At 39.7% G+C, this 23,131-nt stretch overlaps 2 protein-coding genes and 1 long non-coding RNA gene across 5 annotated transcripts in view; 2 read left to right on the top strand and 1 right to left on the bottom strand.

Moving 5' to 3' along the window:
* The window catches only part of rmdn2 (regulator of microtubule dynamics 2), a 34,383-nt gene extending 24,823 nt beyond the window's left edge, over positions 1–9,560 (top strand). The window contains exons 6-11 of the mRNA XM_029449918.1: positions 4,203–4,278; positions 4,831–4,908; positions 6,318–6,416; positions 8,180–8,233; positions 8,349–8,429; positions 8,551–9,560. Of these exons, the coding sequence (XP_029305778.1) occupies positions 4,203–4,278; positions 4,831–4,908; positions 6,318–6,416; positions 8,180–8,233; positions 8,349–8,429; positions 8,551–8,604 (442 nt within the window). The 3' untranslated portion in view covers positions 8,605–9,560. The remainder of the gene's footprint in view (positions 1–4,202; positions 4,279–4,830; positions 4,909–6,317; positions 6,417–8,179; positions 8,234–8,348; positions 8,430–8,550) is intronic.
* A 6,369-nt stretch (positions 9,561–15,929) lies between these two features.
* Positions 15,930–21,059, bottom strand: cyp1b1 (cytochrome P450, family 1, subfamily B, polypeptide 1). 3 transcript variants are annotated; one of them, XM_029450486.1, is made up of 3 exons: positions 20,554–21,059; positions 18,147–19,151; positions 15,930–16,990 (listed from the first exon to the last, which is right to left on the bottom strand). In XM_029450486.1, coding segments are annotated over exons 1-3 (1,608 nt in total). In that variant the 5' UTR covers positions 20,556–21,059; the 3' UTR covers positions 15,930–16,389. The 3 variants fall into 3 exon arrangements, with proteins under 3 accessions (XP_029306346.1, XP_029306348.1, XP_029306347.1); XM_029450488.1 differs by lacking the exon at positions 20,554–21,059 and adding an exon at positions 19,287–19,326; XM_029450487.1 differs by lacking the exon at positions 20,554–21,059 and having other exon boundaries at positions 18,147–19,176.
* LOC115020444 (uncharacterized) lies at positions 19,049–21,485 on the top strand. The gene is made up of 3 exons (XR_003833576.1): positions 19,049–19,182; positions 19,669–19,785; positions 21,020–21,485. It is a non-coding gene; the product is annotated as an uncharacterized LOC115020444 (long non-coding RNA).
* The last annotated feature ends 1,646 nt before the right edge of the window (positions 21,486–23,131 follow it).

Genomic DNA, 23,131 nt, shown 5'->3' with positions numbered 1-23,131 from the left:
TGCGTATCTGTATATGTTCACTTTTCTGATCCGATGAAAAGTTTTTGGACTCTGACAAATTTTCGTATGTGCCGGCATACGTTTCTGTCATACAGATATGTGTGACAGGGCCTTGAGACGCACCTCTCTACAACTTCACATCCTATCCTTATACACTCACTCCCCTTACTTCTCTCCGCCTCTCCGCTGCAGGCCTGCTGCTCTTTCACACAATGACAATAGATGTATTGCGTAAGACCAAAAACAACACACACTACACCTTTTGCATGGTTCAGAAATTCAGTTTTTTTATTTTGAGATGTTTACTTGAAAATTATTTTGAAGACCTCACAAACTTAGTCAAATACAAAATACCCCCAGTCAACTCCACATGGGAAAGTCCAGGTGCAGCGCTGGCACAGGCACTTTTGGGCCCACATACTTCCCAATAAACATTGCAAGAATTGCTACATTCTGAATAATATTAGAGCTGGCCAATCAGAGGGAAGTAAAAATATGTTTTGAGGTAGCCTGGATGTTGAGCAATCTCTGGCACAGCCCTCACTTGGGCAATGCTTGATCTCTATTCTGATTACTATTCCCCTCTGGTATGCTGCTCTGGTCGCTCTCTTCTTCTCAACACTAGCAAGATGCATGATTTATTGCATTTAATCACATCAACTTATTACAGCATGCTCGTAGAGAGAGATGACTGACAAGTTGGTTAGCATAACTCCTGAAGGAAGATTGCACTTATCTGAGCTCATTAGTGTGTTATTGACTTGTTGGATTCACAGAGCATCGTGGTTGATTATATATGTTGTCCATTTATATTAAATTCGAGCAGCAATTAACCTCTTATCGTGCGCAGTCCCGCTGGCGGGCCCAGCAGGAGTTTTATTTTGCCATGTGTCGTGTACATTCCATCATGCTGGATGTGGTACCCATGTCATATATTTTTAGAAAGCTTACAATCTCGTCTATTTAGATTTTGAGTTCCAAATCACAACAGCAGGTACAATCAGCTCTTCAAACTAGCAAGCACACTCAAAATCATAACTTTGAATCACCTATGAAGCCTCATAATTATCCTGTAATCAGCAATAAAAAATAAAAAAAGACTCCTGCGTCATTGCCAAAGGTCCACACGTTCGTTTCCGGTAAAAGGATATCCACCGTGAAGTTATAACAACTACTTTTTTGTAAATGATAATCAAAAAAATAGTTCTCAATTAATATTTGGCTGACAATTTTTTGAATGACAAATAGTTTATTCAACTATAGTGAATGCATGCATTACTTCAAGTGCTTTAAGTTTAATGCGGAACATTCTGAGGTTTAACAGAACCCCCCCTCCTTGCGGAGCTCCGACCGATTGACTTTTGGAAATTGACTGGCGGGTCGCCAGTTGCCCACCCACCCACCCACCACTGTTAGCTGCTAGCATGGCTAAAAAGTCTTTCATAAAGCACATGGTCCCCTAGCTAAGTGTTTCTTTGTAAAATGGTCATCCAGTACACCAGCTCCAAATGAGGAATGTTCTCACAAACAATATTTGAGACACTGTTGCTATGCGTCTGCACCGGCGACAGCCGAGGCTGGAGGCATATTATGTCCTACGTTTGTCCCATTCTCATGAATGCGATATCTCAAGAACACTTGAGAATTAATTCAAATGTGCCACAGATGCTCACTAAGAGAATACAATGATGAGGTGATGACATTTTGGACAGACATGGACTTGACTGGTTGGCGGATGCATATAACCGCAAGGCGGTAATTGTAGTTTAAATTGTTTCGAGTCAGACCGTGGAACCACTGGATGCTGTGAGAGACTCTTACTACTTGTGTGACAGGAGCTCAAAATTTAATTCAAATGTAGTGGCCAAGTGCAAACCAGCTGTGTCCCGGCTACATTTCCGCACAGCAAATAGTTAGTAGCTGGTGATGGATTTGCTCAAAGCCTTTACTTCCAGCAGTCTGTTTTCATTGGAAGCTAGGCAGCACAACTGCAGACAGATTGCATCTCTGCTCCTGTGATATTGTGGAGCTCTCCACTCATCAAGCGCCAACTGGCGGAGCATGGCCGCACCCTGTGCTACCTTAAGAAAATAAACAGATCTTTTTGGTTCCAGCTACACACAATTCATCTGCATGCATTTTCTGTGCAGAGAATATTCTGGGCACTTAGAAGAGATGTGGTTAATACTTGTCTTATGGCTGTTAATTTTGCACACTGCCTACAGTAAGTATAATGATGGAAAGCACAAAGATTAATGTTTGCCTGAAGTTTCACCCCAATTACAACCACCTGAACTATGTATCATTTTTTTTCTTTTTCATACATTTTAATCAGGTAGTTATATTAACATTGACAAATGAAGTCAAATCGGCAGGTCTGTCTTACCTAATTTAGTAATTACCTGCTAATGACGCAGTACAATTTGCAAACTGCAACAGCACTTCTCTCCCCTTTTTTCCTTTGCTTTTTTTTCTCCGTGGTGTAATCTGTGTCGGCATGCCGGGCCTGATCACAGCCCAGAGGCCGAGGCAGAAAGAGTGAGAGCGACTACAGAGAACAGTAGCCCTCCGCCAAATCATGCCCTGTTAAAAAATCCAGTCACACATACCAGACACCTCAGTGCACACACGCACCGTTCCATCTACCATCAGCACCACCATGTCAGACGACACTGTCGGATGACCTTTGTACACGCTGATCCTTCATATAAAAAGGTATTTATGTCGCTCTGTGGTGTTTGACAGAGTACCAGCAGGATTAAAGCAGCCTTGCGGTGAAAAGACTTTGATCAGCTCTCTCCTCTCTTCTCCAAACCCACAGCGTCATGCTGACTTACAGATCCCAAGCTGAAATTGTTCTTTGTTTCCCCTCCACCTGCCCACTGGTCCAAGTCAGTGTATTAATTAGTGGGCAAAGGAATAAGGTGATGCAGCTTATCTCTGCTGATGTTGCCTAATGAGGAGTCTTGCTAAAGAAGGTTGAGTGTTGGTGGTTTTTCAATGTTGGTGACCCAGAGAAAAGGTGGTGTGACTGAAAGGTGAATTTCTCTCCAACCGCAAAACTTCACTACTTGACTTTTGTACTGTAGTCAGTCAGGACTGGGGGTTCAAAACCTGTGCCTGTTGCTATCATTGTACTTCTGATCGCATGTTAGATTCTTCCAGTTGGATCATTGGATTTTAATAAACATACAGTTACAGTATGAACTGAGAGTAATCGGGTACCTAATGGTGCAGTGAGTCTTTACCATCTTTTCCTACTTTCTTCTACAAGTTATTTGCTTTCAGTCCAGTAAACTCCACTGATCTCGAGCCTGCCTGCATCGTAACGATAAGAGAAAGTGAGGACAGAGGTGATCTTGTCAAAGATTCAAAGTGCTGGAGCAACTGGGTGGGTTGATTAAGTGATGGTGTTGAGGTGCCCTTGTGTAAGACATTCGACTGTCTTAAGACTCTGAAAGTTAATATCCCAGAATTCCGGCTGTATGTTTATGATACTTAGACGTTTTGTTCAGCAAGATAATATTTTAAAATGAACAACATGATTTTTGAAGCGGCAGTAAAAAGCTAATTAGGCTATAAACAAACTGCAACTTGTGTTCGGTGTGATGGCGTTTAACGTGAAAACTCTGTCGTCTCAAAAAGCTTTTGGGATTAATTCCTTCAGCGCTCTATTCTTGGGTCAGAAAGATGTGGCGGTTATGATGTGACTGTTCAACCATTCAACAAGCATGCTGACTCCTTCAATCTGTGCAACACTTGTGAATGTATTCATCTGTGTGTTCAAGTGTATGCTCTCTAATGGGACAAAGCTTGTCTGTTTGTAAAGGAAAACCTCCAATAGTTTATCTGTGTTTATTTTAAGTGTTAAAAAAGGAGATTTTAAAACCACTATTTGTACTGCAAGTTCCCCTTTTGTTTATTTACCCATCATTTGCATTTTCTCCCAAGTTTTGCTCGGACAGTTTGGTCAGCTGTGCTACTTAAAAGAGGATCTTGTTTAACGTTTAATTAAAGTAGCCGTCGTCTTCTTGCAGCAGGAAATACGGCAACGTTTTTGGTGCAGGGGACATAAAATCTGTTCAAATATTTGTTCTCCTTTATTAAATGTGTGAAAGTGTGTAACAACTGTTAACGATGATCCAAACAGTATATTACCTCGTCACCTGACACCCTACTAACATAATACTGTCTCTCCACAGGTATGCCATCATGTGTGGAATAATGGCAGAATATGACACGGTGCAGAACAAGATAAAGAACGGATACATCTTTAAGGTAAGTTGTAGTTATATGTTGTGTCTGAAACGTGTTGTGGCACTATTATGTGTATACATTTTTCATATACAGTATATGGTAAACATTGCTTCTCTCATGTACTCAGAGTAGAGGGGAATTGCTACTCATATCAGTTAAGCCAGTAAGCCACTCCTACAGCCCTTCAGTTGCATAAGACAGAGTGTGGAACAACAGCACGTAGCATTTTATCTTCTGTCAACAGCTTCCCCCAAACACTGTGTACCTGCAATACTCGTGACAGGTGAAAGAGAGAGCCATAGAGCGCTGGAGAGAGTGGAGACATGAAAGAGGGAAAAGAAAAAAAAAGCCTGAATCAGAGAGAAGGAGAATGGAAAAGAACGAGGGAGGGTGTGTGACAGCCAGGAGTGTGTGGTCGCTCTGCGAGATCGCGTGTGTGAGAGGTGTTTGTGAAATACTTGTGGGTTGGTGAAGCAGGACAGATCAGGTCAGAACAGAAGGCAGTGGAAATAGCAGCCGTGTCATGAATCAACAGTGAAAATCTTCTGTGTGTCTGTATGCCTCCCCTCCCAGGATCATCTGGATAAAGCCATTGAGCTGAAGCCACAGGACCCCATGTCCTACTACCTGCTGGGCCGCTGGTGCTACGCTGTATGTGAATCTCCTGACACACTGCGCAACACGTATATCTCTCACATCTCTGCTCATACACACACGCATTAGATTTATGGAGGCTGACATGTCTGCGTGCCGCTCTCCTCCCTTTGCTAATCCTCCCACAGTTTCCCCTCATTCTTTCCCACTGTTTAGGTTTCCCCAAGGTTTGTTTTTCCCTCTGAGATATTCGCAGAAAGCGCCATGGGAGGTTAACACCAGCCATTGTTAACTTTAAATCAGATTGTACCAGGGAGATGTGTTCATCCTGCATCTAATCGGCTCGTGTTCTTTCAGTGCAAGCAGTTGTTTCTATAACAATCTTGATATTTTTTCTGTCGCAATATAATTTTTTAACTACATGATTATTGTGGCCAAAACAATTCACAAATTTTAGATTTTTTTAAATATCATGGTTTTCGTCAATTCCAGTATATTGTGACACCCCTATTTGTGATGATAGCAGCTACTCTCCCTGGGGTCCGCACAAGTAAACATAACATCATAACATAAAAACAGATATGTCATTAAGATCCAAGGCAAAAAAGGAAACAAAAAGCAAAAGAAACGATAAAACAATAAAACAGCTCATAACAAAAACAACAACGATGACAACAAGTACCCGCACTAGATCTAAATAGTCAGGTAAACATTTGGTACAGCTCAAAGATAATATTAGTACCATTTAAAACGGCGTACACAGGGACTGACATAAAAAACAAGAAAGTTCCTTCTTAATGATTATATTGTCCAATATTATGCTGCAACATTTGGAGAGGTTCTGGTTGTCTGTGCCCTCAGGCATGTTTTTTATGTTTTAAAAACAGTTGTACTTGTTAATTGTTTTATGTGTGATGGCAAACCATTTCGTATTTTCATTCCTCTGAACGTAACAGGGAAAAACAATCAGTTATGGCCATTATGTAGATAATGTCACAGGACATTTATATTACATATAAAGGTTTACAGACGTTCTGCTGGTGAGTGTTCCTGTTGTTTCATGAGATTTTTTTCACGTAACTCAGTTCCAGTTGTCAAACTATCTGCCTGAAAGGAAGTCCGATATTACAGATATTTCTCTGGATACTCACCTTCTCTGTCGGTGCCAGAGAGGGAGTGAGGGACTGCACATTTAGTGGAGAAGTAACACCTGATATCTTCTAGGGATGACTTTTATGGGCTGTCTGTAGTGCGTTCATGTTCAACAATGATCTACTGTTTGTTTTCAGCCAGCGGTTCTGTTTGAAAGGTCCCATGATGACGCCAAAGCAACGCTACACCTGCAATTAGACGTTGCTTTGATGAATGGTGCGGGGCAGGAACATGTTTGACCCAGGCCTCTCCTATTCTAATATAAACTAATGTTCAGAATTGTCTTTAATTTGAGGAGTTTGATTATTTTGCAGGTGGCTCAGTTGTCCTGGATTGAGAGGAAAGTTGCTGCAACATTATTTGGAGACCCTCCAAGTGCAACAGTGGAAGATGCACTGAATAACTTTCTGAAGGTACTATGATTCATTCTCAACCATTCGCTTCTTTCCATGCATTCGACTTCTTAAAGCTGTGAGTATAGTAAAAACAAACGAGTGTTTACAGCGCGCGGACTTAGGTCTTACTAAGTCTTAGCGACACGTAACCTGTCGTCACAGAGAGGGGAGAGCGGTAATGAGTCGTACAAATGGACAAAGACTGCATGCAGTGTCCGGGACTTTTGCTTTCAGAAGGTTACAAAACTTATCGGCCGTACTTTACAATTCTGATGTTGGAACGTTGTGTGGGGGACTAGAAAAAACTAGAAACTAGAAAAAAAGGACGCAGATTAGGGTTTAACACTAACTGCTAAAAGTCGTTGCCAGGCTGACAACCAGGCAACAACTTTTGGTTGCCAAAACTGAAAATATGGTTGACATTTTAATTAATTTAAATCAAGATACTTTGCAGTTACACAGCTTAATAATGAAGGTGTGATCTAAAGGAACATCTTTTATTACACTAACTGATTTGTGGTTTGTCTGATACATTATTTGAATTCTTTGTCAGTTGAATCACTTTGCTCATTTTGTTTGTGATGTGAACGTGTTAGTAGAACATCTTGTCTCTGAAACAGATCCTTGTGCGAACGCAAGTAAACGCACCAATGCACGTGCAGCGTTGTGCGGTTCTGGTTCTGACTGTTACAGCAATATTAAATATCACTAATGCAACAAATTGGTTGCCAAAGGCCAAGAGTTGGTTGCCAATGGCTCCCTGGCAACTCTTAATGTCGAGCCCTGCAGAAATAAGGACTTATACTCCAGTTTTTTATTGATTATTGATGATTTTTCATAGGGTTTCATTGTCTGCATGTTCACACCTGAGCTGCCCTGATTAACTCAGTGTTCGTAAGCACAGTGTTTGTCTAGCGTTCACTCACAACTTGCCTCCAGCTCTCTCCCGTACCCAGTTTTCAAAGACCAAACGCTCCGTATTTAGAAAGCTTAATCTGCGTTCCTGTATATTCCAAATGTTTATATAGTAGAGAAATGTATTTAGCTTCTGGCCAATATTCCTGTTCAGGCCTCTTCGTCATCGTCTTGTGCATCTCACCCATTAATTTGATTTAAGTGGTCCCTGTTACAACATGTCGCTCGTGACCCGGAGGGGAGCCTCCGGTTAGGCTGTGGAGCTGTAACAGATACATCCTGCGAGGGTATAACAAGTCCCCAGACTCTAACTCGGGTTAACTGTACTAGACCAAGTGTGGGTGAGCTGGTGAGGTTGTAGGAGCTGAAGGGGAGAGAGGGGCAAGAGAAGGAGTCCAGCAGACTGTTGCCTCTGGCTGACCTGTTGACTAATTGACTAACGATTAAGGCGATTTTAACTCATTATCAGAACTGTAGTTTATGTTATAAAAATGAATGTCTGTCTGCGCCCGACTGTGCACTCAGAGATGTTTGTGGAGCTGCGTGTTTGCCTGCTGTGACGAATGAAGTTTAAATCTAATTACAAAGCAGTTTGCTTCCGTCTCTTCTTGGTGATCCGACATCTCTGTTCTCCATATGTCTGCTCACTGGAACTTTCTCTGCGCTTCATAAGAGCAGTTAATGTTATGGATCTGATTGTGATATTAAAGATGAGACACTAATGTTAAACAGAACATGATGCTGGGATGTTGTGACATTTTAAAAGGGAGCTGTTTAAATAAAGGAGACATTGCTAGTGGTCTGCGTTATGAACATGGATGAATTGTCTTTAAAAGCTGAAAGAAAACTCTATTTGTTTTACTCAGGTTGAAGACATCCAGCCCGGGTACTCCAAACTCAACTATGTGTTTTTAACTAAGGTCAGTACCAACAACTTGAAGTTGAACTTTCATTGCCATTGTTTGTTTTGGGACTGTCCTGTGGGATCCCACTGACACGAAACGATGACAGCTTTTAGTTTCTTTTCTTGAGCAGTGCTACAAAGACCTGGGGCGGAGGGATAAAGCCAGGAAGATGTGTGAAGCTGCTTGTTCAATGAACGTCGTGTCCAAAGAGGTACTGTACTATTGCAATACTGTATTCATATCTCGCAGGGTGTCCCGTCTGCAAGTTAATACACTGTTAAAAAAGAAAAACATCATTTTTGAATCATTTCCACATATGTTTTTCCTCCCAGGATGAAGAGGCACAAAAGGAGCTGGACTTACTCTGCCCAGCGCTGGGAGTGTGATGACAGCGTGTGTGTGTGCGTGTGTGTGTGTGTGTGTGTGTGTGTGGAGGGATATCATCAATGGCTGCCACAGTCAGAACCGTCCTACGTAGTTTTAAATCTGGTGACCCTTTCATGTCTATAATGCCTTCTGTAATTATAGCTCTGTATAACTATAGTTAAAAGCACTCATACATATTCATGATGCTTTATAACCATAATCATAACACATTATAAAGCATTTTATCATGACAAGAATTGTAATACCGATCACTCACCATTTTATTCTCTTTTTTCGCAATGATCATAGTATATTATAATTCCTATAGTTGTAATACATTATAATCTTTTAATAATGCATTATATTCACTTACTAAGTCGTCATTGTTTGCTTTAAGTAAAGTGAAACAAATCTAATTAAATCTATGCAAGAACAACACACAAAATGTTGTCAAATACATTTTTACTTTATTTAAAGCAAACAACGAGCACTTAGAGTAACTTATCACATTATTGTATTATAACGGTGATTATAGCACAATATAAAAAACAGTGATGAAGTATTATGACACTTGAGTAAGTCATTATAAAATGCTTTATAATGTGTTATGATTATTGTTTTAAAGTATTCTGAATATTTCTGAGTGCTTATAAGGTTAATTATACAGCGCTTTAAACAGATTATAAAACATAAGAATGTTTATAATGCATTAAAGACATTATAGAAAGTGTTGTAGCCAGAACTATGTTTTTTTTAATAGTAGAAAACATATAATTCACACCTGGCTGTAAAAAAGCTGTGAAACAAATAGTTTTCCCTCTTTTGAATTATCATGACAGGTTTTTTGTCGAAATTGGATTCATCACAAGTTCTAGTAAGGCTCTGAGGCTCTGAAGCTCTGAGGCTCTGAGGCTCTGAGGCTCTGAAGCTCTGAGGCTCTGAAGCTCTGAGGCTCTGAAGCTCTGAGGCTCTGAGGCTCTGAAGCTCTGAAGCTCTGAGGCTCTGAGGCTCTGAAGCTCTGAGGCTCTGAAGCTCTGAGGCTCTGAAGCTCTGAGGCTCTGAGGCTCTGAGGCTCTGAGGCTCTGAAGCTCTGAGGCTCTGAGGCTCTGAGGCTCTGAAGCTCTGAGGCTCTGAGGCTCTGAAGCTCTGAGGCTCTGAGGCTCTGAGGCTCTGAAGCTCTGAAGCTCTGAGGCTCTGAGGCTCTGAAGCTCTGAGGCTCTGAGGCTCTGAAGCTCTGAAGCTCTGAATGCAAAAGTCACTCCAGTGTGTCTGAAGGATACTAAGTTTACTGGACAACAAAGACTTGTGGCTTTTTAGGAAGTAACCCAAGGGACTTGGTGTTCCTTCCTGTTCCGTCCTGTTGTTGTGTCTCCCACTACTTCAAGTGGCAATAACAAAAGCACATCAGACGATGGCGTACCCAAACAAAGTGGAAGGCTGATGACCTCCTGCCCTCTCCAATCTGCCTTCACTCACATGCAGACTTTGTACGATGATGGGATCATACAGTTTACGCACACAGATGTTTATGTTCTTTATGGTGTTTTTTTCTTTTCTTAACTTTGGCATCTATCCATTGAAGACATTCCTTATTCAATTACCGGCTGATCTGTCAACAACCTCACTGAATCCTTTTACCTACAGCTCTCCGTAGGACTTTTCACAACAGAATAAATCTGAGTTTCAGTTTGTTTCGACCCTTGATATCTGATTTTTAGAAAAGAAGTGATTGTAAGGTTGCTTCTGTAAATCAAAGTTTCACTACAGAACCTTATTTATAACTCATATTTTGGAGTTTTATGAAACATCCGTACAGCTGTTGCAGCAAAGCCCCTTTTAAAACCTGAGTTCCTGTTGTAATTTTTCAGGAGCGTCTTGCTGGGGGGCTTCCTCAATCCTTTGATTTGTGTTCCTCTTTAAACATTTACATGGAGCTCTGACTGCCTTACATTTTATTGGTCTTATATTGTTTTGTCATTTTTTATTGAGACATCTCTTTTTAGTATGAACTTTTCCAATGCCAGAGGAAGTTGAGAGGCATCTAATAATAATGTTTATAGAATAATCCTATTACTCTGCATATATACAATACCTAAGGTTCAATTAAGGTTTTGCTCAGGTTTCAATTAATGTAATAAAAAAATATCACGGTTAAATCCACGTGGGACACAGTCTGTCATCCTTAAAGTGATGAAAGATGCTAAAGAGCAAATAACACATTTAGATTAAGGTTTTTAAATATGACCTCACTGGTGCCCGTGTAAATAGAGTGATGGACGAACAAGTCGAGGGCACGTTGTGGTTTATTGTCATGTTTGTGTCCCTGTAACAGTAATAATATAAGACCAATGGCTCTCTACTCTCTAATGAGCACAGCAGAGGATGCAGACCTAGTGCTTTGGCATGATGTGATGGTGCTTACTGTACGTTTGCATTCCAGGTTAGATAATGCTGCTAAAATGTGACCTGATCTGTCTGTAACCGTAATGATTTTACACTTCATGATGTGATAAGTATGATGCATTTAAGACATGATGCTTTAGTTTGGTTTACTCTTGAGATCTGTTTAGGATTTAGACTCTGATTAAGTTGACTGTATTGTATATTTGTGAATTGTTAAAACTACGTGAAATTGTTGTTTTTATTTGTCACATTACAGATTTTTCTACCAACACTACGAATGTAGGCTATTTGATTTTCTTCAAATGCCAAAGCAAGTAGACGATTGCTCAAATGTTATACACTACATGGAGAGTGAGCAGTGTCCTCGGCAGTGTGCACTGAATGATTAAAGGTTCTGTAGTCTGTAATTAAACCTGTGCAATCCTGTTACGAGGTGTCAGTTTATCACTTGTCTTGCTTGTTTGTGTGCTTGTTAGTTTAATTGTAGTTCATGAAAAATACCCAGTCGCAATACATTGTATAATATCTAACTTGTAATTAAAATGTTTGGTGATTTTTTTAGTCATAAACTACATTGATCTCAATCCAAAATCGAGTACAAATGCAACAAGACGGCTCCTGCATAACTTTCAAGGATTGTGGAGTTCTGATGCATCCCTCCCTTTTCCCCAGATTGTACATTTTGTGCCAGGGTACGGGATCACATTCAGGCCACCAGTCTAGTCATGTTTCAGCCTTATTTCTTCTCCATGGTAGAACCATTCTAAATGAGCACAGGTGTTTGTATACACAGTCATGTAAACTTGATTTTATTAGCCTCCTGTTGCACTTCACTTGAAGGCCTCCGTTGCAACAGCTGCAGAATTCACTTACAGCTGTTTTTTCCTTAAATATGTAGGAAACTTTAGATGTTTTATATTCACAGGCATACAGTAGGTCTCTGTGTGAGATCTAATCTTGATGTCTGTACATGCTGGCCTAAAAGACAGGACCCAATCTCGTGTAAGGATTCAGAGACTGCAGGCTTCAGATTTGATTCTTTATGATGTCAAAAGAGCAGAAGCGAAGTGGTCCTGTACTCCTGTCTGTTGTAATGCCACTTTTTGTCACTTTTCCTCTGGCACTCCCGGACTGAAATGTGTGAACTGTACATGCACGCTTTCTGGCAGAGAGTTAGGGAGGTGATCTATACCTCTCTCATACTTACTTTAAATAATGGAAATTCTGACACTTTAGATTTGTATGCATTAAACAAACATATATAATATATACTAATACTACACACGAGTCGAGACGATTTTGGACCTGATACCCCCCTTCTGACAATGGTCAGCAAAGGTGTGTGTTAAGAGTGTTTTATACATCCCCGATCTTTCCGCACTATTGTGCCTTCATTCCTGAGCTCCTATCAGTCGGTCTCAACAGCCTCTGTACAATCTTGTAAACATTCAGATCTCCATATATCCCTCCATTCACAATCTAAGCTCAGTTATGTCAAAGTTACACAACTCACGGTCGACAGCAGACTGATCATGTGCTGCATGCGTACATGTTTTATCCTCGGCCGATGCAGGATACAAGCTTAAACGGAGAGATTCACATTAATCTGGTTAATACAGTCTTCACAAGTGTAAACTAATGCACAGGATGTGTTTTACCATCATTTCATGGGATATTTTTCATGTTTCTCAGCAGGTTTATTCCACCACAGCCCTTTTTTACTCATACAAGGCACCTGCTGTATGCTGCAAGACGTGACCTTTCCCCTGTCATCTTTTTTCATCAGCACATACCTCACATAGTCATCTTTTCTTTTGTGTTTCATTTCCATAATTTGCAGAATATCACAGTTCTGTGGTTGTGCTGTAGGAATAGTTGCTCCCTTCTGCAGCTTCCTGTAATGCAAGTGGGGAAACAACAAGAGCCCCTGAAGGCTGATATTGTCTGCTATTATAACTCAAGTCATTATCCCACTGATTCAGGCTTATTACTCGTGACATTGTCAGCGCCTCTGAAGCTCCTTTGTGTCTGATCATTTGTCAGCTCAGCTTGACTCGGGTGCGAAAGCAAAACTTAGTGTTTTCCTTCCGATTCATAAAAGATATTCTTGGAACGTTGCCACACATGACTTCTCTGACGCTACTTGTTATTCAGGTGCAATTTCATACTTGTTAAAAACAGAAATGGAGCGAGCCATATCGGTAATCATCTGCTGTAATTTTATCTAAAACTTGTCATGCGCTGTCTCGAGAAGCTGCCGGGCCGGCTGGCTGCAAGCCTCTCGCTGATCAACTACAGGATGTTCTGGCTGGGCGAGATAAAGTGCTGAGCAGGGGAACGGATTTCCCAATCACTTTCCTTCTGTTCCCACCTGACCTGGCAACATGCCAAGACTTCATTGCTTTTTTATATTTTATAAGTTCACAGTTAACTGTTACAGTGTAATTTTGTAATGTCTATCAGCATCACTGTACGGAGTCATATTGGTGTCAAATGTGTCCATCATGTCACCTTAAGCCTGTTGACAGAAAGGTACATCAGTGAAAAACAGTTGAAGTGTCTGTTTTTTATGTAGATGTACAATATCATTCAAAACAACTTGCAGGCAGGTTGAAGTAAAACTGCAGTACGAGTCTGTGTCTGGGCATCGCTACAGTGAGCAGCAATAAATGTATTTAGTTGCACTCTTTTTTATATTTCTACATGAGAAGCATATGAGGTCAATAGATTTCAGGTATTTCTTCACCCTGTTAGGAATGGATACACTTAAAGCAAATGGACATTTTAATTCATTTTTTGGTGACAACATAACTGGTTTGTTTTTTTGTTGAGTTTTGAAAATGTTATTTTCTTCTCCTGCGTTTACAACACAGTACTGTGTGTAATATAGGGGCTTAAAAGTGAAAACTTTCATTATCGATTAATCATTCAAATGTCCATGTCCAGGTTCTCAAAGTTCAAGGTTTTTAAATGTCTTGTTTTGTCCAAAACCCAAAGATATTCACTTAAAATGATGTGAAACAGAGAAAAGCAGGAACTCTCCATATTCAAGAGACTTAAAACAGCATTTTCTGACATTTTTGCATTAAAAATGACTTTGAATTGTTGCAGCTCCAATACATAATATTTTATGGCATGACATATGACATATATCCATTGCAACATTCTGCAGGACGTCATTTCATGAGGCGTCACTCCAACGCTATTTACAGTTAAACTTTGACAAAACCAGTGGGTGGAAGTTAACATTTTATCATTTGGTTTGCTGAAGAAAAGGGAACTTATGCAACATTTTTCCATCTTACCAACTAAACGATGCCATCAGTGGTGCAATCTCACAGATATGATTTTACAGGGAGAAGATTGTCTTCAGAAAGCTGTACGTCAGCGTTGTCGTCTCACTGGGCGACATTCATAGATGTCATGATTTACTAATGAATATTTATTATTATTTTATTATTTATAGACATACAAATAACGTTGACCAGGTATGTTAACACTTGCTTAAAGCCGTCTAAAAAAAACACATGCTCAAATAAAATGCAAAAGTACATTAGTCTTTAATGCTGAGGCAGCAAATAGATGAGTCTACAACAAATTAAATAAGTAGCCCCAGTGCCCCAACCCTAATTTATACAGCAAGAATATTTATGTAAATAAAACAACATGAAATCAAACAATTTGGTTACTGGCATCTTGAGTATTGACATTAAATGACAGAGTTAAACAGTGTTGCATACAGCAGCATTCTACAACATTTAAACTTAAACAAAAAAACTGAGAAATAAATGACAAAATAACACTGATCTAATATTATTCTTTTTATACTCTCATTGGACAGCAGTTCACAGACACAAGCAGTGTGGCAGCGCGTCTGTGCTCCTTTCAAATAGCATCTACAGTGGATTCAGAATATATCAGCTCACTTTCAAAAGCTTTCTAGTTAAAATAGTATTTGACATTTTGTCGGTCGTATTCCTGAGTAACTAAGCTTTTACACAATGTATGAAAACTACTGGTTAGTACTAAACACTTTGTTTCAGTAGACATCGGGCTGAAGGGCTGCTGAGCTTGTTCCAGTCTGACTTTAGGTGGAGTAATACTTTTATCAAATAAAAACCTCCAGTTTAAAACCTTCAAATATCACATATTTACATTGCATTACAGAGAGTTAGGAACCCTTATTAAGAAGAAAAACATTAAGACGGAGGCCAAATTAAATGGATTCCTGAAAAGCTGACATTTTGGAGAAGCAATGTTTTCTTTGATCCGACAGCAACAACTTTAATAGAAAGCACGACGGCACCGTGATGGTTTCTACTCTCCAATCAATTCTTACAACAACAGCGTTCACACTAAAATCACAAGGGTGAGTTACAGCAGCTGCTCAGGCTGCTAACTCCTGTAACCACAGTGTTGACTGTCCTGAGGTCTGTGAGGCTGATCTCCAGTGATGTGCAGCTGACTGCAGACCTCCACCTTGATGTATCAAACGAAGATGCTAATTGCTAAGTGCTATGTCAGGTTGGGTTTGTTGTAACACATTGATCTAAGTGACGTGTGGACACACCACACCGCCCTGTGTTCTGTGAAACAGATGCCACATATGTTACCCTCTGGCACTATAATACTAAAAAATGAGTCAGTAATAAGTTCCGCCTGAGATTTCATCTTCGAAATATAGTTTTCATCCCACAAACATGAGCGAGAGTCCACAAGTCTTTTGTTTCAACCTTCATTTGTTCAATTGTTACAGCTTTATTTTAGTAACACTTTCTTTGACGTCCATGTCTATAATGCAGGATAAACATATTTATAATGCATTATAATCTGCTTATAGCACGGTATAATATAATAATGTACCTGCAAGATTCTTGCTGTTTGTTTGTTTGCACTCATTGTAAGTCGCTTTGGACAAAAGCGTCAGCTAAATGTAATTTATAAGTATAGTTAAAAGCACTCGTAAATATTAATAATGCTTTATAACAATAATGCTAACACACTATATAGCATTTTATAATGACTTATAAGGTCAAGTAGCATAATACTTCATAATTGCTCATCACTGACTTCCATCTGATGTCTATGATGCATTGTACTTATAATCATTATATTCTTCTTATAGCGCTGAAGTCTTTAGAGTGAGTTTATTTTTTTGGAAATATTACATGATCCTTGCAAAACAAATGTCAGTGAGCAGCAATTATGAAGTATTATGATACTTGACCTAATTAGTCGTTATAAAATGCTTTATAATGTGCTACTGTTGTAAAGCATTATGAATATTTATGAGTTACTTAACCTATAATTATACCATAATATAGGCAGATTATAACACATTATAAGTCTGTTTAAGATGCATAATAGACACGGACGTCATAGTGTTACTATTTTCTTTTTGTTTATGAGTCTTTTGAGGGCTTGTCCGTCGCCTCCTCGGGCTGCCTGGCGGCCGCCTCCAGCAACCTCATGTCTTCACGCAGAGTCACAGCTATGGAGAATGCATGCGGTTTCAGAGTCAGGCCATAGTCGTAGTCTAGTTTGAGCGGCCTGGCCGGGTCCGCAGTGATGTGGCACTGGTGGGCAATCAGAGCCGCAAAGAGGAACAGCTGCAGCTTGGACAGCTCCTCGCCGATGCACCGCCGCTTGCCCAGGGAGAAGATGAGCACGCTGCTGGTCAGGTCCTTGTTCAGCACTCCATTCTGGTTCAGGAAACGCTGGGGGTCAAAGGTCCCAGGATGGGGCCACAGTGCTGGGTCATGGTTGATGGACCACTGGTTGACGAATATGACCGTGTTCTTTGGTATGGTGTAGCCCATGATGGAGGTGTCCGTGGTGGTGGAGTGGGGGATGGTGAGCGGCACGAAGCTGGTGTAGCGCATCACCTCGTAGATGAAGGCCATGATGTAAGGCAGCTGCAGCTGATCCTCGATAGAAGGCAGCCGGCTGCGGTCCACCACCTTGTCCACCTCCTGCTGGAGACGCACCTGCATCTCAGGAAACCTACAGTCACAGGTGAGACCTGCGTTTAACATGACGCCCTCCATGATGGAGGTTACACTGAGTGCTGCAGAGATTAGTACCAAAACCCGGAAATGTGTTTAATTAGCATTTTCTCCCCTCTGGTTCCTTTGTTTTAAAGTCAATGGGTTTTAAATGGGTTTTTGGTGCCTGAAACAAGTTCTGTGGTTTACACAAGCTTAGGATATTTTAACGTTTTGTTCTACAACATAAAATATGTGGAGATATACCAAACTTGTGAATTTTGAAGCTTTTATGTCTCTTATAAAAGGTGTTTGCCAACAAGTGGCTTTTAGTGCTAATTACTAAACGCCGAACACGAGTTTAGCTTGGTGGGGGTAACACTGAAGTCATGATACCATGGTAGTTTGTTAGTTTGCCTAATGTTATATTTGTACTTCTGCTCATTGCATTTACGCTTCAAGTGGTGTTAATATGTGGTAGATTATCTTGCTGAACAATATGTGTACACTTTTGTTTGCCACAGAGTTTATTTTCTGCAATTATCCAAAACCTGATGAAAAATCCCATTGGCTTGTTGTCGAGGGAACCATGGTGATGACGACATCCGGGTTGGCCTACAAAAATACTTCAACCCTGCAGCACTCAATATGCTTTCCCTTTATTTAATGATATAATAAATGGGCCACCAAAACTGTACCTGACATTAAGTGACATTTAGTTACCAAAGACAGGATATGATGCATAGGCACATTTATTATTAAGCACTTTACACACTGTGCTACAGAGGTACAATCACTACCTCAAACTAATAAGAAAATAGTGTCTCAAGGCGCTGCATAACACTAATGAAGGCATCTTAAACTGATGGGATTAAACAATGAAGCAAGATTAGAAAATGAATGTGTACAATCTGCCAACGATCTTGCTACTTGTACGGTGAAATGCTGACTGTCACTTTCAGCTCTTTATGTTATTCTGCCAGTACCTGCAGCCTGTCTCAGCTCCCCCCACTGTTACATAACACTAACGCCACTCAACTTCCTCATGTCTGTACAGCTTTAGCAGCAGGATGAGGACACACTCATTTATTATCCATATAATGTCCAATTTCAAGCATCTAAAAGGTCAGAATCTTAACATTATGTCTATGAAAATGAGAGGAGAGGCTGCTTACTTGACCAGAATGAGGATGATCCACTGTAGTGCAGTTGACAGTGTGTCTTGACTTGCTCCAAATATATCAGCCAGAGTGGGGGTCACGTAGTCCTTCCCGGAGGAGAGCCCTGAAGTATCTCTTAATTGTTCCATCGCCACTATAAAAGCATCTGTCATGTCTCTAATGGTGCTTGACTGGATGGTTTTTCTGTGTTCAATAACTTTATCTTCAATGAATATATTAAACTCCAGGTTGAGCTTTTTGAAGTTGTCAAACATGGTTTTGATGGGGTTGGGGAAGTACTGGAGCCAAGGCATCACGTCCACCATGCTGCCTGCCCCCACTGTTTGGGTGAACTGGTCATTCCTGCCCACCACCTGCTGAAACTCTTCGTCATCATAAGAGTACCTTTTCCCAAAGCACACAGCGCTCATTATATTGGCTGTGGATACCACGAGATAAGTCATGGGCTGGACATATTGCTGCTCCTTGGTTTTCTCCACAAACAGCTGCAGCAGCTCTTTGAACTCGCAGTAGACGTGGTACTCAAATGTCTTTTTGGTGTCTGGGTTCCTCGTGGAGAACATCCGCACAGTGGACTGAGCCACTCTGCGGTGCGTCTTCCACCAGTCTGTGATGGTGCCAAACGCGAGGCTGTTCCCGTTGGAGATGTACTGGAAGGAGGTGAAGTCCGGTCTGCCCGCAAATTCGGGTCCCTGCTTGACCAACGCCTGTTTGATGGAGTCCCCGTTTAGCACCACCACTGTGCGAGAGCCAAGTTTAATTTGGAAGATGTTGCCGTACTTCTTCGCCATGCGCGTAAAATACAGGTGCGGTGTCTTGCCAAGTTGCGGAGCGTTCCCTATGAGTGGCCAGGCGAGCGGACCGGGCGGGCCGGGGATCCAGCGCTGCCGGAGCCAGTGCCACAGGTGGAGGGAGAACAACAGAGTCACACACGCCAGTAACAGAGCTCGTGTATTTCCCGGGTTAATCCCCTCCAAAGTAAAATCCATGATGGGGATCCTGCAGGAGAATATGATAAATACACATTTATGTAAGTTTTTTTTAAATATATGATACAGTATGCGATGTATGTTTGTAAAATTAAATGTAATAAAATAAGACAAAATTCTTCCGAATCAGGAGGTGATTAAATACCTGCTTATATCCTCGGTTCATCTGGGGGGGGGGGGGGGGGGGGAACAGCCTTTACGACGTGTCCGAAATATTTAATGTTTCTGTTTTACTTTAAATGTTTTAATCCATTCACTGAATGGGAAGACTACATTTTTAAACTTAAAATGTTCGGTAGTTAGACGAAAGAAATCCCCAACACAACAGATCCGCCATCTAGAAAACTCAGACTATAAACAGTCAAGTGTACAGCAGCCTGTTGAGCATCCACAGTGTGTGAAGCAGAGTGTGTGAAGCAGAGTGTGTGTGTGTCTGTCTGTCTCTCTGTGTGTGTGTGTGTGTGTGTGTATGTGTGTGTGTGCGTGCGTGTGTGTGTGTGTGTGTGCTCCCTGCTCTGTGTCCGCAGCCTGCCCATGCTTTGAAGCCCCACTGCACCGAGTGAAATCATTTATCCACAAACGCAGCGCAGCATCACGGCCCGTCAGCGTCTCTGTGTGCGCGCTGGCTTTGTTTCAGTGGGCAGGTTTGTTGCAAAGGATGTCACCCCACCCTCCTACCATCACCTCCTCCACCCACCTCTCTCCCTCCCTCCCTGGCTTTTTTTTTCCGACTTGTAAATGGGAGTGTTTAGTAGAGAAAGGTAAAGTTAACTAAAGTGATTGGCTATTCGTTTTAAGATAATAATAATAATAATAATAATAATAATAATAATAATAATAATAATAATAATAATAATAATAAAGTAGGACCATGTAAGCGCTATTACACTTGTGCATTTTAACTATTTAAAATGTTTATAATAGCAATACACACTTTAATAGTTAGTCTAAACCATTTCTTGTTATTAGTATTATTATTATTATTATTATTATCAGTGTTGTTGCTGTTATATCACATGAGCCTCTTGTTGGTGTTTAACTATTTTAAAACAAACACGTTTAGTAATAATAATAATAATAATAATAATAATAATAATAATAATAATAATAATAATAATTGTGTTTGTTGTTGTTGTTATCATTATTATTTACATAATTATGTTATCAACATGCAGACTTTTGTCATTCTTTGTTAATGCTTCCTCAGCAGTGTTAGTAAGGCAGGCTTGCGCCGCTGCCTGAGGCAGGCTAACACAAGTCAATGGAGTTCAAGCTCCTTAAAATAATAAATACATTTTAAATATAATAAATATAAATATTATTTATATTTATGTTTTGTTAAAATTGACATAAAACACTTCTTCCCCTCAGAGCAATATTACATGATATAAAAGAAAGACACTTTTACTCACATTGAGGTGTTTGCTGTGTTTCCTCTGATGCCGCAGTCTCAAATGTTTTAGGTTTGAAATTATAATGGAAGGTGCGCTTTCCCATCAAACCACCAGGAGGAGGCGAACCCCGTGTTGTTACTCATTAATCCCCCTAATTAACAAACATGATGAACATCAGACCTGCTCACAGAGCCAACAGCCTGCATATCACAAGGAATTCTTCATTCTGTAAAACAATTCTAAATGTTGTTTGAAAATGCGCCAAAGCTTGATAATAATAATAATAATAATAATAATAATAATAATAATAATAATAATAATAATAATAATAATAATAATAATAATAATAATAACAATTACAAGGCTGGATGATAATAATGTTTGCTGTGTGTTGGGGGTTCAGACCTGCCTCGTCATTTTAGATAACGCTCATTCATGTCTCTTAGATGTTCTTTATGTGTTTATGTTATAGTGTTTCCTTCAGTCTGTACAGGATATGTGGCTCTGCTTCTGCTCGGGCCTCCGCTCAGGTCTGTGGTTGTGATGTGATTCGGGGATCCGGCTTCAGCACCGCGGACAGCGGCTCAGATAAACCTGCTGATCTCCTCTGGCCCTCAACTTCTCCTCTGAGCTTCAGCTCCAGCATCTTTTAGTTTCAACACAAACTACCGCCAAATGTGATGCTATTGATTATGTGTTTTGGTATTTAAAAAAATTATTTATATTTAAAAAAATTAAATTAATGAAATTAACAAATAAAGCTCTCTAGTAGCACCAAGATATATTGTAGTATCCTAATTTGATTATAACATAATGATATTATTGTACTTAATAGAATATTTGGACCTCTATAATATCATCATAACCTAGAGGAAATTATGTACTTTATACTTGTGCCGTGGTGATAAATACAGTTCATTATTTGTAGTAGTTTACAGAATAATAGGCTATGTAGTTATGATATATATATATATATATATATATATATATATATATATATATATATCTGTTGTAGAATATCATGTGGTCTTATCATTATTACATATAAAAACGGATTCACAATGCATTTAAATTACAATGTAAATGTAACTATATGATCATAAACAACTAAATTATAAATTAAGTTGTTTCAACCTGTAATTACTGAAACTATATTATCCATAACTGATAATTCAATAAATGTTAGAAAATTGCAACATAATTATATTTATCAGATATCTGTGTGTGTTTGTGTGTGTGTGTGTGTGTGTGTGTGTGTGTGTGTGTGTGTGTGTGTGTGTGTGTGTGTGTGTGTGTGTGGTCAGTGGGTCAGTGGTTAACTAGTGATCCTGAACATCCCCTGATCACAAGACCTTTATTTTGTTGAAAGCCCACATACTCTGTGCTTAAATGGCGATAACATCTCACTCCACAGTTGAAGGCCAGACATTACAGGCAAGAAAATAATCATTCTTAGACTCTGAGCCAGAAATCTCCAATTCAGCAGCTCTTACATACACCAAACTTTACAGTTGAATTCATATCTACTATATTCTGAAGCTTTTAACAAAGGGGGTTGTTCATATTTTATTCATAACCGGATTTATAAAAACATTATATTCCTAAAAGCATGGCGAAAAAAGATTTGTAATGGCTGTTGACAGTGTTTTATGATTTATGGAGTGATACAAAGAGATATCCAAAATCCCCTCTGTAAAAACATTTGACTCTAATATTTCAAAATGAAACATGAATCTTGAACCTGCTTTATCCAATGTTCACATTTCTGTTCGGGAAATGTATGCAAATTATTACATATAATATATAATGCCTATAAGATAATGCCTCATTTGCAGATTTAAACATAATTTTTTTAGAAATTTGTTATACAAAAGGGAATATCATGGTGATATATATTAGTTCAAAGTGTTACCCGATTACCTTATTCATCTTTAGTGTCTCCTGAATCCATAACAGCTCAAAATGTCTTCTTTTTATTAGTCCTGCAGTTAAATTATTTCCCAATACCTTCAATGTCTTATTGTCTTAAAGATGGAAAACGCTGCTTTGTCTGATAAAAGTGGGCCATCATCATCTTTATAACTCAAATTAGCTTAAAAAATCATTTAAAACATTCAATAAAGTCTTAGTTTTAGTCTTCAATTCATTCCCCTATAAAACTCTAAAACATCTTGAAAGATCTAGCCAATTAAATTATTCCTGTTTCTGACATTTTTATTGTATTTTATTTTGAATGACTATTTGTCAGCTGTATATCTGTATAAAAGGAACAATTAATAGACTGTAGTGGACCAAGATTTTATTTTAAATGATTTTTATTATAATGCAAACATTAATGTGAGATATCAGTGCAGCTTCATGCATAGACTCGATCACCAGTAAGCTCTGCTTCTGTATAAGACTCTTGAATATAGCCCTTAAACCCATGTGTGTGTGTGTGTGTGTGTGTGTGTGTGTGTGTGTGTGTGTGTGTGTGTGTGTGTGTGTGTGTGTGTGTGTATGCCGAGCCTTGTTGGTAAGACTCTTTGGTGACCTCAGCAGCAGAGCGACCTGCAGGATAGACGGGCCCACACGGTGGCCTCTGCCTTGGGTCCAC

This window comes from Cottoperca gobio, chromosome 15 (assembly GCF_900634415.1).
Source record: "Cottoperca gobio chromosome 15, fCotGob3.1, whole genome shotgun sequence".
NCBI lineage: Eukaryota > Metazoa > Chordata > Actinopteri > Perciformes > Bovichtidae > Cottoperca > Cottoperca gobio.
The sequence above is the reverse complement of the archived record's forward strand: the minus strand, read 5'-3'. Positions and strand labels throughout refer to the sequence as shown.